This window comes from Littorina saxatilis, linkage group LG14 (genome assembly GCF_037325665.1).
Source record: "Littorina saxatilis isolate snail1 linkage group LG14, US_GU_Lsax_2.0, whole genome shotgun sequence".
Taxonomy (NCBI): domain Eukaryota; kingdom Metazoa; phylum Mollusca; class Gastropoda; order Littorinimorpha; family Littorinidae; genus Littorina; species Littorina saxatilis.
This window is the reverse complement of record NC_090258.1, coordinates 37,747,235-37,767,033: the sequence shown is the minus strand read 5'-3', so window position 1 is coordinate 37,767,033 and position 19,799 is coordinate 37,747,235. Positions and strand designations below refer to the sequence as shown.

General features: G+C 42.9%; 1 protein-coding gene across 1 annotated transcript in view; it reads right to left on the bottom strand.

Annotated features, from left to right (window-relative positions):
* The window catches only part of LOC138947710 (uncharacterized), a 58,806-nt gene that overhangs the window by 21,417 nt on the left and 17,590 nt on the right, over positions 1–19,799 (bottom strand). Inside the window, exons 6-12 of the mRNA XM_070319251.1 lie at positions 18,771–18,887; positions 13,243–13,422; positions 11,373–11,609; positions 8,148–8,444; positions 4,223–4,342; positions 2,560–2,729; positions 306–510 (exon numbers count right to left, since the gene is read on the bottom strand). Coding sequence (XP_070175352.1) covers positions 306–510; positions 2,560–2,729; positions 4,223–4,342; positions 8,148–8,444; positions 11,373–11,609; positions 13,243–13,422; positions 18,771–18,887 — 1,326 coding nt within the window. The remainder of the gene's footprint in view (positions 1–305; positions 511–2,559; positions 2,730–4,222; positions 4,343–8,147; positions 8,445–11,372; positions 11,610–13,242; positions 13,423–18,770; positions 18,888–19,799) is intronic.

Here is a 19,799-nt window from a genome sequence, read left to right as displayed (position 1 = left end):
AATCAAAACTTGACTAAATGTAAAAAGATGTTTTTAAGAAATAATGTAACGTGAAAACAATACACACACAAACACATACGAGAATACTCATATAGGCAACCACACACACACACACACACACACACAAACACACACACACACCCCACACTCACACACACACACACACACACACAAACACACACAAACACACACACACAAACACACACAAACACACACACACACGCACACACACACCCCACCCCTCCCCCTCAAACAAACACACACAAACCATTTTAAATAAAAACACGTCACCAAGAAGCACCCACCGTCCCCCTTTTCGCAGACGAAAGGCAGCTCTCCGCAAACGACCTGCTCCATCTCACGCGTGTCAACCTGGTAGCGAACACAGGTGCCTACGGAGGTAAAAGATCTTGGCACGCTCAAGCCCTGCATCGCTCGGCCGTTGCTGCTGCGGTAGAAGCCACCTTTGGCTCCGTGTGTGAAAAGGCCGATCAGCCAGCTGGTCTGACCCTGAACAGATAGCAGAACTATCGGTGACTGCGCGTGAGAGTGAGAAATAAAAAGACCAAAACATAAATTACTCACGTGTTAACGGAAACGATACAAATCACAGAGTTCGACGTTTGGACCTTAGGGTCTTCCTCAGGAACACAAAACACGAAATAACAGATGGGAAAATTATTTAGAACAAAAAAACAATAAACCTAATTCTTTCTGCAGAACGGATAAGCCTTTAAAAGACGGTGTTGGTCTCGTGCAGATCACCAAACACGAAGAGGAAGTATTCATCCTTTCTGCTGGACCACCACCGCAACCTCCTCCTCCTCCTCCTCCTCCTCCTCCTCCTCCTCCTCATCATCATCATCATCAGCAGCAGCAGCAGCAGCAGCAGCAGCAGTAGCAGCAGTACTTGAAGGACCAACGATGTTTGTCATCTTAAAAGACCGAGAAGTCATCGTGATAATCAATACTACCACCACCGGAACAGACGATGGACGAAAGACACTATTGATTTCCTGCTTGTCTTCAAGCGTCACGAGGTATGCGTCATCATTTTCATAACCACGACCATCACCATATTTTGGCTATTGCTCATCTTCATCATCGTCGTCATCGTCGTCATCGTCGAAGTAATCATCGTCGTCGTTGTCGTCGTCGTCTTCATCATCGTCGCCGCTGCTGCCGTCATCATCATCATCAGCAGCAGCAGCAGCAGCAGCAGCAGCAGCAGCAGCAGCAGCAGCAGCAGCAGCAGCAGCAGCAGCATCGTCGTCGTCGTCGTCGTCATCTTCATCATCATCATCATCATCATCATCATCGTCATCATCATCATCATCATCTTCATCATCATCATGAACACCATCAGCATCAGCATCACAACATCATCATCACAACACCATCATCACAACACCATCATCACAGCACCATCATCACAACACCATCATCACAACACCATCATCACAACACCACCATCATCACAACACCATCATCACAACACCACCATCATCACAACACCACCATCATCACAACACCATCATCACAACACCATCATCACAACACCACCATCATCACAACATCACCATCATCACAACACCATCATCACAACACCACCATCATCACAACACCACCATCATCACAACAACACCATCGTCACAACACCACCATCATCACAACACCACCATCACACCACCATCATCACACCACCATCATCACAACACCACCATCATCACAACACCACCACCATCACAACACCACCATCATCACAACACCACCATCATCACAACACCACCATCATCACAACACCACCATCATCACAACACCACCATCATCACAACACCACCATCATCAAAACACCACCATCACACCACCATCATCACAACACCATCATCACAACACCATCATCACAACACCATCATCACAACACCATCACAACACCACCATCATCACAACACCATCACACCACCATCATCACAACACCACCATCATCACAACACCATCATCACAACACCATCATCCCAACACCACCATCATCACAACACCACCATCATCACAACAACACCATCATCACAACAACACCATCATCACAACAACAACATCATCACAACAACACCATCATCACAACACCACCATCATCACAACAACATCATCATAACAACAACACCATCATCACAACAACACCATCATCACAACACCACCATCATCACAACAACACCATCATCACAACACCACCATCACAGCAACACCTTCATCACAACAACACCATCATCACAACACCACCATCATCACAACACCACCATCATCACAACACCACCATCATCACAACACCACTATCATCACAACACCACTATCATCACAACACCACCATCATCACAACACCACCATCATCACAACACCACCATCATCACAACACCGCCATCATCACAACAACGCCATCATCACAACAACGCCATCATCACAACAACACCATCATCACAACAACACCATCATCACAACAACACCATCATCACAACACCATCATCACCGCCATAACCCCACCATCATTATGATAATCAGTGTTACCTTCAGGACGGACGAGTCGTTGAAGACGGTGTTGATCTCCTGCGGGTCGTCGAGGACCACGAGGTAGGCGTTCATGTCGCGGCACACGGCGGCGGGCTGGGGGCTGGTCCTCGTGAAGAACTTGTAGCAGCGACCCCCCAGAAAGGCGTAGGAATAGGGGCACGTCACGCCTGACAATGGGACGTGAAAGACCTCGGTCATTCTGCCATAAGTGCAGATGGCTAATACCACCTAAATACGCATACACTTGTATATCTCATCAAAAGCCGTGAGGGCGTAAGACTCGAATCATATAAACCATATATGGTCCTTACAAGGCGAAATATTTAGCCTGTATACGTAGGATATGAAGCATTCTCTCTTTCTGTCAATGGACACGTGTAAACACATACATCTGTCACAGGAATCAACCTCGTCTCGATTCCCACTCTGCCGGACAACATTAAGTCATAACTTGCTAAATGGAAAAAGTAAAAAAGCCTAACAGTGTTGTGGTTTGTGCGTCCCCCGGCAGTTTTGGCATGTGCAAGTTATCACCTGAGGGCTCTTGTATCGCTATTCTCTCAGAACAGGAGGGAGATCCTATTTTGAGCCGGTCCATATTAGGGGGCCCTTCCCCTATGCACCTGTACTAACATTGTAACTTTGTTACTTTATGATAATAAAAACCCAGCTTAAACTGATGTTTCAGGGGAGGAGTCAGTCCACGCCTTCTATATATATATACGACTAGTGTCTGTCTGTCTGTCTGTCTGTCTGTCTGTCTGTCTGTCTGTCTGTCTGTTCGCGATGCACGGCCAAAGTTCTCGGTGGATCTTTTTCAAATTTGGACACCATATTCAGCTACACCCCGGACACAACCTCATCGATGAGATATTTCAACACGTGCTCTCAGCGCGCAGCGCTGTGCGCGCTGAACCGATTTTTTTGTTGTTGTTGTCGGGATCCACTACCAGTAACTCTTCCTTATCTTCTCCAGTGTTTTCAGCCGCGATTATCTCCCTTCCTCCGTGTGGCGTCAATCCATATTCCCGTTACTACGTTACTATTTTTAGAAGGTCACCGCACGTTACTATTTTTAGAAGGTCTCCAGTGTTTTGCGCGTTTATCTCCTTTCCTTCGTGCGCCGGCGAAGCCGGCGTTTGCCGGGTCCCAGGCGCAGCCTGGTATTCGGCTCTACTTCTTCCCGGCGAAGCCGGTACCCGGCGAAGCGGGTAATCATCTAGTCTTTGCATATTCGGTGGAGCGGCGAACAATCAAGGCACAGTACAAGTGTGTGTGGAGGCTTGGGTCGGAGTCTTTGTAGGATTGAAAAGAGATACGCTGGATGTCACGAAGGATGTGTGTTTGTGTGTGTTTACGTGTCTGTGTCTGCGTGTATGTGTGTATGTGTGTGTGTGTGTGTGTGTGTGTGTGTGAGTGTGTGTGTGTGTGTGTGAGTGTGTGTGTGTGGGTGTGTCTACGTGCGTGCGTTCGTTCGTGCCTGAATGCGTGTGTGGCGGGAGGGGGGTATGAGTGTGCGTGCGTGTGTGTGTGGGCGGGTGGGCCGACGGGCGCGTGTGTTTGAAACTCAACAACACAGTAAGCCACATATCTCGCACACTTTTACTTGTCCAGCTCAATGTTTTCCCCCGCACGCCAATCCATGCGTGTCCGTCATTACCTCCAGAGTTGGTGCAGTCGACGGTGGTGATGATGCCGTTATCGTTGATGACCAGCTGGTCACCTGTGATGCCCTGCAGTTCCAGACCCGTACAGCTGTCCGCGTAGAGCTGACCGTCCTCTGCAATAGAACGAGTTATTTTCTGAATTCGTATATTATCGCCAATGTTTCATTCTCTGGTCGCCAATTTTGTGACGGAGCAGCCAGCAACAATCTTTAAATCAAGATCAATTGATCTTTGGAACATTTGACATTTTTAACAAAACAAGACATTTGCTTATTTTGCATTGTTTTCTCAAAAATTAAATGTTCCTAATCGTAACCTTTCTTGTTTTTACATTTTGTCAGGTTTTGACTACATTGTTTAAGGGGAGGTGGGCCAGTGCACTACCTTTTTTTCAATTTTGAATGTTTTATTGTGTCTGAATGTTATTTTATGAAAGAAATGAACAAATGATGACAAAGAATAGTCACTTTTTGTATTTTCGGTTGCTGGTTTTTGTTTTACGCGACAAAAACAGTCAAAATACAGACAAAAGTGGAGTACAGGAGATACACGGATTTTCATCAGATGTGATTGTCACACTTCTAATTATTGTTTTATTTTATCCTTCTGGGTATGCTCTAGGGGATTACGAAGCAGATTTTGTTTATTATATTTATATTTGGAGTTAGGAACACTTCTTTGTTACAACTGTCAAACTTTAGGGTAACGCTTGCAAAATTATTTTTTGAAATAATCTGGATATGACTATAATAAAATTTCAGCAAAATCCCTTCGTAATCCCCCAGAATGTTATATTCTGCACAAACTACAAAAGAAAATATTGCTCTAGCTAAATTACAGCCAGAGAAATCGCGTAACCCGAGACGTAACCGTAGGCAAAATGGCTGAACTGAGAAAAACGACATTGAAGATTGAACACCACAGAAACACTATTGAAACAGACACACAAGGACAAAACTGTGTTATGAATGAACAGCTTAGTTTATTTGAATTGCAAACTACTTAGCCTTTAGCACGTCAGCAGAGAATTTATGCGTCCATCCCTTCTTTCCCTCTGTCAACCAGCATGGGGATACTGCCCCAGCGCTAAACGTGTATCAATGACCCGATTCTCGTTTGTATTTGCATGCGAGAATAACGGTATTTTTAACGGTAACTTACTTGAGCCAGAACGAGACTTATTTCCTTCCGTTATCTCGTCGATTTGTTGGTTTCCTCGAAGTTTTCTGCTTTTGTTTTTACATCGATACAGTACTTTGGTGCTTCGACAAGCAAGATGGAGGATGATGAGTTTGAAACTTTCGTTTGAGTTGTTTTTTGACAACAAATCGTACGTGGAATCTGAACGATTTACTGAGGAAGCTCTTCGCAATGAACTGTGTATCGCGGTGAAGAAAATGACACAGTTCGTCAAGACAGTGACGGAATTTACGAAAGTGCAGATTGATACAAACAGTTGCTGATCCAGTTTCGTTCGGGAAATGGCAGGCCCAGCAAACATTACCGATAATCTGACTGATGTTGGATACTTTCTCCTGTTTTTTTTTGTTTTTTTGCGTAGCAAATGCTCAACTTGCTTGTCGAGGAGATACTGCACAGAAACTGACTCAAATTCAGCGCAAAGCAAGCCAGTGCCGAGACGTAAAAAGTGTGCTGCATGGCGTGTTCGGAAATGGCGACCTGTGGATCTGCGTGGAGATCAAAGCTTTCCTCTGTATCGGAAACACCGACAGAATCCAAACTTTGGCCTAGTACCAGCGGAACTACTTGTTGTTGCTAACCGAACTAATAAAGACATTGTCCTCTTTCTTATTTCGAGCCATTGTTATCGTATCAAAGGTTGTTTCTCAAGGAAAAATTCGCTTTCGGTTGTCACCGATCGTTTGATGTGTAACCAGGATGTTGTAAAACCGAGTGAACTTCGGGTGTTCCCGTCATGGCCGAGAGTCTCTTCGGTAGTTTCCGTATGCAAAATTCGTAAGCTGAGCATGCGCACTCACAAAGTAAACTGGTTCCCGATTTCGGTTTATGAAACGAACCAATGGATGTCGAGTACCTTCCAAATAAGGACATTTCCGTTCGATTACGATTGCTGCCTTTGCAACGGACAAGTGGCTGAGTGAATGGAACATTCATCAAAACACTGATGTCATGTTATAGGTCAAGAGCTGCTGCGCAGTTTCGTATGTCGTGAATGCACTGTTTTGCTGAGGACAAAGCCGTAACTAGCCTTTGAAATGAGACATTTTTTGGCGGGGGAATATCGACTACAGAAGACAATCAATGCCACACATGTTCACATTTTGTCTTTATTGACAGATAAATAGGACACTTTTGACAAAAACACCGACACACATGGATGATAGGTATGTTATGGAAACATAATCTGCTAAAATACCCAAAACAGTGTTTTGAACGATTTGGTCAATTTTGCACTGGCCCACCTGCCCTTAACATAGACGGGGAATCGAGGGAGGGTCGTGGTGTATGTGTGTGTGTGTGTGTGTGTGTGTGTGTGTGTGTGTGTGTGTGTGTGAGTGTGTGTGTGTGTGTGTGTGTGTGTGTGTGTGTGTGTGTGTGTGTGTGTGTGTGTGTGTGTGTAGAGCGATTCCGAGAAAACTACTGGACATATATTCATGACACTTTACATGAGTATGATATTCCCAGAACTATTTTTCATTTCTTCGATACATGTCTTTGATGACGTCATATCCGGCTGTTTGTGAAAGTTGAGGCGGCACTGTCACACCTTCATTTTTCGATCAAATTCCTTGTAATTTTGGTAAAACAATCGGGGCGGGGATGTAGCTCAGTCGGTAGCGCGCTGGATTTGTATCCAGTTGGCCGCTGTCAGCGTGAGTTCGTCCCAACGTTCGGCGAGCTAGAGATTTATTTCTCAGAGTCAACTTTGTGTGCAGACTCTCCTCGGTGTCCGAACACCCCCGTGTGTACACGCAAGCACAAGACCAAGTGCGCACAAAAAAGATCCTGTAATCCATGTCAGAGTTCGGTGGGTTATAGAAACACAAAAATACCCAGCATGCTTCCTCCGAAAACGGCGTATGGCTGCCTAAATAGCGGGGTAAAAAAACGGTCATACACGTAAAATTCCACTCGTGCAAAAAAACACGAGTGTACGTGGGAGTTTCAGCCCACGAACGCAGAAGAAGAAGAAGAAGGTAAAACAATCTTCCCCGAAGCTCGGACTTTGGGATTGCATTTCAACTTGGAAGCTTGAAAACTAAAATAATAGAGTTTGGTTATTACAAATCTGAAAATTCTAATTGAAATTAAGATTTCAGTAATCGATCCAAAGTGTCATCTTATTCTCTATCATTTCTTAATTCCAAAAGCATAAAGATATGTTATGTTTGGATTAAAAACAAGCTCAGGAATGTGAAAAGAATAGAGTAAAGCGCTCTCCTGTGCAGCGCTTTACGCTACTGTGCTATACTAGCTTGTCGCTTTCTGTGCGTAAACCGAGGTACTTTACATGCCGCTGTGGTGACACGGGGGTGGGACATACAGATATCGTCTCTGAGTATGCACTTAAAGTTCACCCGTGTCCGTTCCGGCATGAATTCAAACCCGTTACCCTATGATCCAGTCCAGTGCTCTGCCAGTTGAGCTACCCGCCCCCCCCCCCCCCCCCCCCCCCAGAACGTCACACATTCAGGTTAGTACGCATAGACACACACAGACAGGCACAGACAGACAGACCAGACGGACACACACACACACACACACACACACACACACACACACACACACACACACCACAACTAACACTACCAGCAACCCTCAACATACCCCCCTCTCGCATACACACAAACACACACACACACACACACACACACACACACACACACACACACACGCACGCACACGTACACACATATATGTACACACATCACTCACCTTGAATAACAAAAGCGTGCACAGTCTCCTCGCCAGCCAAACCCACAGTAACATTGGGATCTCCACACAGCTGGTATCGGTTGCCAGGACAAGTCATGTTACATTCCACCCATGGAACGATATCGTGGGTCGGAAGTGACGTCATGCACTGACACGTGCTTCCGATGACGGCTGCAAAGGCTACACCTCTGGCGCGACACGTCTCGAAACACAGGGTCAAGGTCATCAGGCCATCGTCTTCAAACGTGTGGACAGTGGTGTTGCTGATAGCTGGCACGGTGACGCACCCGTACACACCTGCAAAATGCCGAATAAAAATGATAAAATGACATATTTCTTGTACAGCTTGTCCAATTCGGTAAGAAGTCTTTTATTATAAAAAAATATTTTTAAAAATGTAGGATATAGGCCTATGTTTATTTTTGTTCTAATCTGTATTACCATAAGGATGTTCTACTAATCATTTTTCATAGTTCACCAGTTGTGAATGATAAAACAAGAATGGACACTTCTATGTATTGATGGTTGCATGTTAACTTCAGAAATTAGTTTTTCTCCTAAAATTGTAATACAGCGTTGCAAGTTGTAGCAGTAATAATGATTTATGTTAAAATTCATTTCATTATATTTAGTCAAGTTTTGACTAAATATTTTAACATCGAGGGGGAATCGAAACGAGGGTCGTGGTGTATGTGTGTGTGTATGTGTGTGTGTATGTGTGTGTGTGTGGGTGTGTGTGCGTGCGTGCGTGTAGAGCGATTCAGACCAAACTACTGGACCGATCTTTATGAAATTTGACATGAGAGTTCCTGGGATTGATATCCCCATACGTTTTTTTCATTTTTTTGATAAATGTCTTTGATGACGTCATATCCGGCTTTTCGTGAAAGTTGAGGCGGCACTGTCACGCCCTCATTTTTCAACCAAATTGGTTGAAATTTTGGTCAAGTAATCTTCGACGAAGCCCGGGGTTCGGTATTGCATTTCAGCTTGGTGGCTTAAAAATTAATTAATGACTTTGGTCATTAAAAATCTGAAAATTGTAAAAAAAAATAAACATTTATAAAACGATCCAAATTTACGTTTATCTTATTCTCCATCATTTGCTGATTCCAAAAACATATAAATATGTTATATTCGGATTAAAAACAAGCTCTGAAAATTAAATATATAAAAATTATTATCAAAATTAAATTGTCCAAATCAATTTAAAAACACTTTCATCTTATTCCTGGTCGGTTCCTGATTCCAAAAACATATAGATATGATATGTTTGGATTAAAAACACGCTCAGAAAGTTAAAACAAAGAGAGGTACAGAAAAGCGTGCTATCCTTCTTAGCGCAACTACTACCCCGCTCTTCTTGTCAATTTCACTGCCTTTGCCATGAGCGGTGGACTGACGATGCTACGAGTATACGGTCTTGCTGAAAAATGGCAGCTACTTGACTAAATATTGTATTTTCGCCTTACGCGACTTGTTTTGATTACTTTATTATCTCACTGCTGGGAAATTCGGGTAGCTTCCTCCCGGTGGAAAGCTAGCAGCAACAAGAGTAGCGCTACCCAGGTGTGTGCGTGTTCAGGGGTTATCAGCCGCCTGCACTTCCGGAAGAATGACCGAGGTCTTTTACTTGCCACAGTTGTGACATGAGGCACCGTCTCTCTGAGTCTGCACATAAAGTTTACCCGTGGGCCGTCGCGGCCTGGATTCGAATCCGCGACCCGAGGTTCGCCAGTTTAGTGCTCAACCAACTACCACCACCCCTAGCACCACCCCACCGCCTAATATATAAATGAACAAACTATAAATCACATTGTTTTGAGAATGAGACGCTCAGAAGACAGACGACAATTACAACAAACGAACAGCAAAGTATTGGCCTCTGATACCCAGAGTGAAACAAGCAAGGAAACAGTTTTTGTTCAATATTTTTCTTCTAAAAGTGGTTCGGCAAATCTCTGGAAGGTTAAGTTTTGTGTTGACATACATACCTACATGGGACAGACAACCAACCTGTTTTTCCGTTTTGGGAGTCGCTTTGAATGGTTTTTTGCGAACATTAATAGCAAACCATTTAAAGGATTGAACAGTATTAAATCGGAATTTTGGTCCGCTGTGTTGAAGGCATGGCTTGATAATAATCAAGTCGATAATGGTAATTCTGTATCGGGTTTGTTGTGGAACAACAAAGATATAATTTGTCAAGGTAACCCACTCTTTTTTGCGGATTGGATTAAAAGTGGTATAATGTATGTGAGCGATGTGTGTGAGAATGGACGTTTTGCTACCTATAAAGAAGTGTGTGAAAGAACTGGCTACACTGCAAATAGATTGCTTGAGTAAAATGTTGTTCGTACAGCTGTACATCTCCTTTTAAGAAATGTAGCTATAGACGATGTAAATTGTTCAGTCTGTGACATTCCGACTTTTTGTGGAAAAAAAGTGAGATCAGCAAAAGAAATTCGAAAGATTCTCGTAGGAAAAAAATACAGAAGGATTTTGGAGAAGAAAGTTAGGATTTGAAATCGACGAAAAGAATTGGAACTTAGCAGCCACTGTCACTAGTGAAGTTCGATTACGTGTACTGCATTGGAAAATATTGCAAAACATTTATCCAACTAATATTTTATTGTGTAAAATGAAAGTGAAGGCTGATAAAAACTGTACATATTGTGAGGATGAACTTGATGTATTGGAGCATTTTTTCTTTGAATGCCCAACCGTGCTCAGGTTTTGGAAATATATTGAAATGTACATTTTAGTAAACATTGGCGAAAGAATTAGGTTGAATGTTACAGATGTGCTTTTTGGTATTAAAAGTAACAGCAAAAATATGAAGAAGATTAATCATATTATTTTAATCGCAAAGATGTGCGTAAGCATTATTAAAAAAAACGATTCACGATTAACACTGGAAATTATTTTTGGAAATCATGTTGTTTTGAGATTTCGTTAGTCTGACGTTTTATTAATTAGAAACAAATTGTTTATTGTCTCTGATTTAAGGTAAAGCATGTAAATGAGAAATTATGTGTACAAACAGAAAACACACAGTTACCATGTTTGTTATCACGTGTTTATTGATTGATTAAAATTTTGGAGAAAAAAAAGAGAAAAAAAAGACAACCAACCTTTGCCATTACATGGACCAGCGTGTATACAAACGTCAGTCACAAACCTGCAGTGAAATGTATCATACCAAAATAGATGTACCCCACTCACCAGGAGAGCGTTCACAGACGAAGCTGCGAGTAGAGTCGCACTGGGAGTCATACCACTGTAACGCCCCACCATTGAGACGTTTGAACATTACACAATTGTCTTCCGCCACGTTGGGCTCTCTGCTTTCAAAACCGGTGTAGTTAAGCAGTGAGCCATCATGCCACTGGTGAGCGAATGAATGGAAGTGGTCAAACAGACCCAGGTGCCACGACTCCCATCTTCCGAAGTCAAAAACACCTGCACACCCAGAGATTGAATGGTGAGCAAATGACTAGAAGTGATAGAACAGACCAAGGTGCCACGACTTCCACCTTCTGAAGTCAAATATGCCTGCACATATAAAGACTGAATGGTGAGCAAATGCATGGATGTGTGGGCGGATGAGCGAATGCCTGGAAGTCATCCAAGAGACTCAGGTGCCACGAGCCCCACTTACTGAAGTCAAATACACCTGCACGCGCAGAGATTGAATGGTGAGCAAATGACTAGAAGTGATAGAACAGACCAAGGTGCCAGAACTCACACCTTCTGGTGTCTTGATACCCGCATACATGGAGAGAGAATTGTGAAAAAAAAAGCCCGGAAGTGCTCGTACAGACCTAGAGATTGAATGGTGAGCAAATGGCTGGGTAAGAAGGCTGGTGAGCCAATGCCTGGACGGGATGGTAGAGGCCCACGTGCCACAACTGACATTATTTTCAGTCAAACATACATGCATGCACACACATAGACTGGCTGGTAAGCAAATCACTGTTGAGTCAATGCCTGAACGCGAAGGCTGGTGGGCAAACGTGTTGCAGTCATGGCACCCTTAAAGTATGTGACGTTTCAAACCCCTTAGCGTTAAAGACACAATCCGCCTAGAGAAACCCGTTTGACTTGCCGTCTCAGATCTAGCCAGGCTTTTATATGGGATAAGACCATCCCTCCACTTGGCCACATACCAAAAATGAAAATCCAAGGTGCTGCCTGTGCACAGTAGTGGGGGGGGGGGGGGGTTAAGAATTACTTTCGTAAAAGACACTGTTGCCTTTTTTGGAAATCATTTCATAAGAAAATGTCAACTCAATCAGAGTATTGATTGTTGGTATGTGACCAAGTGGAAGGTATGTGACCAAGTGGAAGGTATGTGACCAAGTGGAAGGTATGTGACCAAGTGGAAGGTATGTGACCAAGTGGAAGGTATGTGACCAAGTGGAAGGTATGTGACCAAGTGGAAGGTATGTGACCAAGTGGAAGGTATGTGACCAAGTGGAAGGATGGTCTTATCCCATGTAATAGCCTGGCAAGATCTGAGACAGTGCGGTGAACTTTTCTCGTGAGATATCAACAAAAATGTACTCACCAGAAACATGGAAAATAAAACATACGAACATTGTCCATGTGTCCGGTGAGTACATTCTTATTGTTATCTTGTTCTACGGTTCTTCTCACCTGCAGTCTCTTGTTTCTGATTCTGTTTTCATGAGGTTATGGTGGGACAGCCGGATCACTTTACACAGCTGTATTGGAATTAGAGTTAAATATTAGAAGTAAGTTTATGTGTTGTTTATAAGTTGCAAATTTCATATAAATAAATACGAATGCAGAAGGATTCTCCTCGCCTGAAAAGAAACAACAAGAAAAAGAGGAAAAAAAAAGAAGAAAAAAAGAAATGTATCAGACCAAAAAGATGGGTTGAAGTAACCTGCATGCAACAGGTCTAAAAAAAATCTGTTCTGTTTTTATATGAAATTTGCAACTTTACATACAACAACACATAAACGTACTTCTAATAATTAACTTTCATTCTGATAAAGTTGTAAATTTTTTTTTTTAACTTATACAGCTGAATCCTTTTGAATGCTCAGGAGAGTAAAATTGCACTTACTCCTGGCTGCTCTCTCCAAGAATGTTTCCTCCTGCTCAGTGTTGATGGTGAGGAGGTGCGAGTCCTGCAGCAGACACACGTCCCACGCCTCGCTGTACGTCACGTTGCCTGTGTACGTGCTGAAGTAGTAACAGTGTTGCTCGTAGGCCACCCAGTCCTGCCCGCACTCTGCGCTTCCGTCTGAGGACACACACGAAGAACAAAATAAATGTTACAAATATAAAATGAAAAGAATATGTTTTATGCTGCGTAAGAACTAGAAAATGTGCTGAAGTAGTAACAGTGCAGCTCGTACACCACCCAGTCCTGCTCGCACTCTGCACTCCCGTCTGAGGACACACACGAAGAATATAGAAATATTTATATACTGTAGACGGAACGATACATTTGTGTTGTGTTTTGTAAGAATTTGTGTTGAAGTACAGGGTGAACCCAAAAAATGTGCCACCCAATAAAATGCTAATAACTCCAAAATCTGGTCAGCGAATTAGTTCATATTTAGTGTACATTAGCTTGAGATGTGGGTTTAAAAGTATACAAAACGTGTGTATGTTAAAGTGGTTTAATTTTTACGCTTTTAAAAATCTATTTTTCAAATTCAGTTTCAGCTCATAGATTGTCTGGGGGTGGTTTTAGTATGCAAGGCCCTTCAGTAAAACCAACAGGTAAGAATCTGGAGGGCTGAAATCGGGTTAACTTGGCTACCGATCAGTGCCAAATCTCGTAATTTTGAGGCAATCCCCGATTTTGGATTTGTTCCCGAAAAAGCATTAAAGTCAGAAAATTCAACGCAAATATTTGAAACAGTGTGAACTCATCATCCAATATCTGAAGCCAATGTACACCAAATATAAAGTAAATTGCTAACGGAATTTAGGAGTTATTAGCATTTTAATGGTTGGATTTTTGTTGGGGGGTCACCCTGTAGTAACAGTGTTGCTCGAACGCTACCCAGTCCTCCCCGCGCACGACGCTCCCGTCTGAGGACACAGGCGAAGAACAAATTACATTTTTACAAATAAAATAAAAAGACTATGTTTTGAAGGATAAGGTGTTATGCACATGTTATGCTGTGTAAAGACGAGAAATTGTGCTGAAGTGTTGAAAGTGATGTTCGAATGCCACCTTTCCAGACGCTGCGCTGTCGGTTGAAAGCAACAAAAACTGCAGGGAATGTATAACATTTCAGGAGTATACTGCGGAAGCTGTTCCCTCTACAAGAACTGATGCCAAAGTCGTACGGTACGTTACATTTTTCGTCGTGCACTAACCAGTCCATCTGAGGACACTGAAAGCGTAGGGAATTTTATATTCTCAACATCTTATAGATGGGTAAGGGACTCAGGCCCTTCAATCAGGGGTGGGTTTATGATATGCTGGGTGATCTTAGAATAACCCTTTTTAGCGGATGAGCGTATGATACGAAGAGCGGGGCACGAGGTGAGTGTCTGCAGAAAAAATGTAATAACTCCTAAAATACTAATTATCCTGCAACCATATTACAGTTGTCAAAACCCGAAATGTAGCGCTACTTATTCACGTTGCTCTTTTTACAAAAAAATGCGTATCTATTGAATAACTATCCAAAACACAAGGCAGGTCGCTGATTTGTGGTCGGGTGCTCTTATGAAATACCCCCCTGTGCGCTTATGATAGCTTGATTTTTCGGATCGGATGCGCTTATGACTGGTTTTTCGCTGCGCTGCTTAGTTCCCACTTTCTTGCTACCTTGTTGCTACTAAAACGTATACATAGAGAATACTACATGGCTTGCTGTGTCGTACCAGATTTACACGAGTTGTTTTTTAAATATTGAACTGCGAGCGAAAGCGAGCTGTTCACTATTTGAAAAAGCAACGCCGGAGTGTAAATCTGGTTTGACACAGCACGCCATGTAGTATTCTGTTTATCCTACATACTGTACTTACGTGCATTTTACTGAAAATGTCCTGCATTCGAGGCAGCTAAATTGAAGACGCTTGTTTTGGAACCTCGATCTCTTCCAAAGCCTCGTGCAATCTATTACGTCAAAGCAAAGAAACGTCACTCTGAAAGTGTGGCGTGACGTGTTAGTTCTAAAGATTCATCGAGGGTAATTAGCGAGCGCAATTTGTGTTTCTATAATGACGTTTGTCTCGGTGACTTTGGCATCATAAGCAGTTGAAAAACAGGTCCCTGCCAGACTTGCTTGACATGATCTCATTTACATGATATACACACGTGTGATTTGAACGATTATTATCTCACGGGTGTCTCTATCACGTATGTAGGATAAACATTATTATCCTACATACGTGAGAGAGACACCCGTGAGATAATAATCGTTTAAATCACACGTGTGTATATCATGTAAATGAGGTCATGTCAAGCAAGTCTGGCAGGGACCTGTTTTTCAACTGCTTATGATGCCAAAGTCACCGAGACAAACGTCATTATAGAAACACAAATTGCGCTCGCTAATTACCCTCGATGAATCTTTAGAACAAACACGTCACGCCACACTTTCAGAGTGACGTTTCTTTGCTTTGACGTAATAGATTGCACGAGGCTTTAGAAGAGATCGAGGTTCCAAAACAAGCGTCTTCAATTTAGCTCCCTCGAATGCAGGACATTTTCAGTAAAATACACGTAAGTACAGTATGTAGGATAAACAGAATACTACATGGCTTGCTGTGTCGTACCAGATTTACACTCGCTGCTTTTTCAAATAGTGAACAGCTCGCTTTCGCTCGCAGTTCAATATTTTAAAAAACAACTCGTGTAAATCTGGTACGACACAGCAAGCCATGTAGTATTCTCTATTTTTATTTAGCCCTTTGCCGCGACAAGGTTTGCCGATACCAGCACTTGTCTAGACAGTGACGTCATTCATAGATGATGCCAATCATAAATGACGTTTGTCAAGGGAACTTATGCTTTCAAGTGTTGCTGCTTCCAGTGACAGGAAGGTATAGAGATATAGTTCTCTGCTTCACCAAATGTACGACCAATAGTGAGATGTTTTGTGTCTTTTTATACTTCCTACTAATACTGCCGACAAACTAGCCAGAATTGCACTATTGCGCCTAGACAGAAAAAGGGTTAGACAAAAATGCAGCCTCAATGACATCTCTCAATTATTTCACGCTCTTTATCCTAGCTAAAAAACACACCACTGTTGATTTGAAAACAAAAACACTAATAGGGTTTGAGATGCGTTCTGTTTGTAGATGGAGTATTCTGGGATCATGGACGGCAGTGGTATTGACCTGGGCATATCTCAGGAGATTCAAGTGGAAACTACCCAGGCTGACCCAGGACCACCCCCAGCCAGCAGCACGCCTGCGAAGAAGGACAGGGGGAAGACTCACCTGTGTACCGCTTGTGGAAACACCTACAAGCACTTGCCAAATCTCAGGCGACATATCAGGGCTACTCACGAAGAGGGTTTCCAGTGTTTCATCTGTAAAAAGGCGCTGGTTAGTCAAGTCGCGCTGGAGTCTCACTTGAACGGCCATGAAAAGAAGAAGCCATTCAGCTGTGCTGCCTGTAAGAAGACTTACCAGAGCAGGACCAGTCTTGCACAGCACTCCTGCAGCAGCAAACCACAGAGCTTTCCGTGCGATGAATGCCCCAAAGTGTGCCCATCGAAGAAGGCTTTAACTCAGCACAGGCTGAAGCATGCACCAATGCCAGAGTTTCGGTGCCAGTTTTGTGGCGTGGAGTTCAAGTTCAGACAGGGAAGAGGTTATTCACAAAATAGTTAACCGCACTAGGAGTGTGCTCTTGGGGATGTTTATCGTCATTCTGAGACACTGGCGTAGGCTCTTGAGCCTCTTGATTGCCATTCTGAGATGCTGGAGTAAGCCCAATGTAATTTGGAATTTTATCCACTATCATTTTGTTTTGATCGGTTACAACTATTTTGCAGCCTTTCTCAGCGCACTCTTTTGGTGAAAAATCGAATGTTTTTGTGCATAGCCTCCGCTTGCCTGTCTCCGTGTTAAGCTGAACAAAACAATACCGAAGCTTATGTGCTTCATGTTTATCAACTGTGTGGGTTATGATTTCTTTGAAGATGGAGAACCCTTCTCCACAATGGTAAGGCAAAAAAAAAAATAGTCTGTTTACGGTAACCCGACCGACCCTATTTTTTTCGCGCGACCCTAGACTTTTTTTTGGCATTTGGGGAAGAAGAAAAAAAGTAAAAAGTAAAAATATGGTTTTTTGGAGGTAACCCGACCGACCCTATTTTTTTCCCGCGACCCTAGACTTTTTTTGGGGCATTTGGGTAAAAAAAAAAAGAAGTAAAAATATGGTTTTTTGGAGAAAAAAAATAAAAAAAATCCCGACCTACCGACCCTATTATTCTGGCCTATGTTACCGTAAACAGACCTCTTTTTTTTGGCCTAACATCTATAATCCATGATCTGTAAAATGAGAACATTTAATTAAGATCATTCAGGTCATCAAGCAAAACACTAGGCAGCGCAGCGAAAAACCAGTCATAAGCGCATCCGATCCGAAAAATTCAAGCTATCATAAGCGCACAGGGGGTATTTCATAAGAGCACCCGACCACAAATCAGCGACCTGCCTTGTGTTTTGGATAGTTATTCAATAGATACGCATTTTTTTGTAAAAAGAGCAACGTGAATAAGTAGCGCTACATTTCGGGTTTTGACAACTGTAATATGGTTGCAGGATAATTAGTATTTTAGGAGTTATTACATTTTTTCTGCAGACACTTACCTCGTGCCCCGCTCTACGTATCATACGCTCATCCGCTAAAAAGGGTTATTCTAAGATCACCCAGCATATCATAAGCCCACTCCTGATTGAAGGGCCTGGGACTAACGGCCAACAATGGCAAGCGGCAGATGAAGCTCTTCTTTCTCGTGCTGGCAACGCTAGATTTAGCTCTGTGGCTTTCTACTAAAACTAGACTTGGTCTCCTGGAGACGGATGTTCGGCTTGAAGCACGTGCTGCGTGTCTTTGTAAGAGTCTGTGCAGAAGGAGTTACAGTGTTAGACGCACTCCGCCAGGTTAATGACTGCCCACTGCGCTACCGTCTGAAGCCACCACAAATAGGATGTGTGTATATCCATTGTGTATTTAGCTGCCTCAAACAACTACAGTTACTCCATACTCACTTTATTATGCATTCAGCGAGTTGATTTTTTACGAATAAAAAATAAACAGAAGGCAGGCAAAAAGACGTAAAGAGTAGACATAGATAGTCCAAACAGGAACGGGACAAAGAGAAGACAGGAACAGAAAAAGTAGCACAGGCAACGACAAACTTGACCCGATTGACTGACCGTAACAATGTCACGTGGTGGTGATGTTGATGCCGGGCAAAGAAAAGAGACACAAAGAGAAAGAGAGAGAAAAAAACAATAGCACAGATAATAATAAAATAATAATGGAACATTTATATAGCGCTTCCCCCCAGCTCGAAGCGCTTTACAAGTTCAATCAAACAACAACACGATATAAACAATTAATACAATTTGTAGAAAATGATAACATTGACACGAATGGCTGACCATAGAAGTTGCAAGTGGTGACGACGTTGCTTCCACCAAGGTAGTAGTCGCCATGCACGTGAACACCTTCCTCAAACAGATCCTCGCACGTGCTCACCGCAGGGGGTGTCACCTTCACTGTGCAACGGACACCAACACGGGTATTAGATGACCGACAGAAAAACAGTCAAATGTGTTATTGGGCCCCCTCTCCCCCCACACCACTGACATTATAAGATGTTTGGTGGCTTGTTGACAGACCAGCTTTGTTGTTGGTCCAAGGGGACCATATCGTCTTTTCTTTCATCTTTATCGACCAAGGCCGAAGGCCGCGGTTGATAAATATGAGACAAAAGGCGATATGCTCCCCGAGGACCAACAACAAAATGCTGGTCTGACGACAAGCCACCAAACATCGTTTTTGTCATCATTTTGGTTGTACAACAAAATGCACAATAACCCACAGGGAGACGAATGTTTAGAATCCAACTTCGGGCCACAAAGCATCGTCACAGTAGCTCGAGATAACACGTCAACCTCGTATGTGACGTCAAACGTAGCTTGTTGACGCTTTTCTTCCAGTCTGAAAATTTACAGAGCTGCGATCATACGTGTGAGTTCAGTAAGTGTTGAGCATATTTCTATTCTTTTTAAGTGTTTATGACTTTTCGTTGTGGATTTTGCGATTACAGAGATAAGTTGCAAATTGACCATGAGTCGCTGCGGTAATTATCAACACTGATTGGGTCTTTGAGAGTGAATGCTTACAATCGTTGTCCTCGGAAACACAAATCCAAAGCCGCGATGGTTCCACACATCAAACAATCAACCTGATTGGCTTTTACTTTGACAGTCCACGTTTCACCTGAAAGCTCAAACCCATTCACCACCTCGATTTATTGCACGGGGAACATGAGATTTATTTCCCAGGTGTTTGTGAATGAAAACTCGTGAAAATGATGACAATACCTAATGAAGTAAAGGAGAATGGGAATGAGGCGGAACACAACGTTCTTCGTGAATTTCAAGAAACACAGACTAACCTCTACT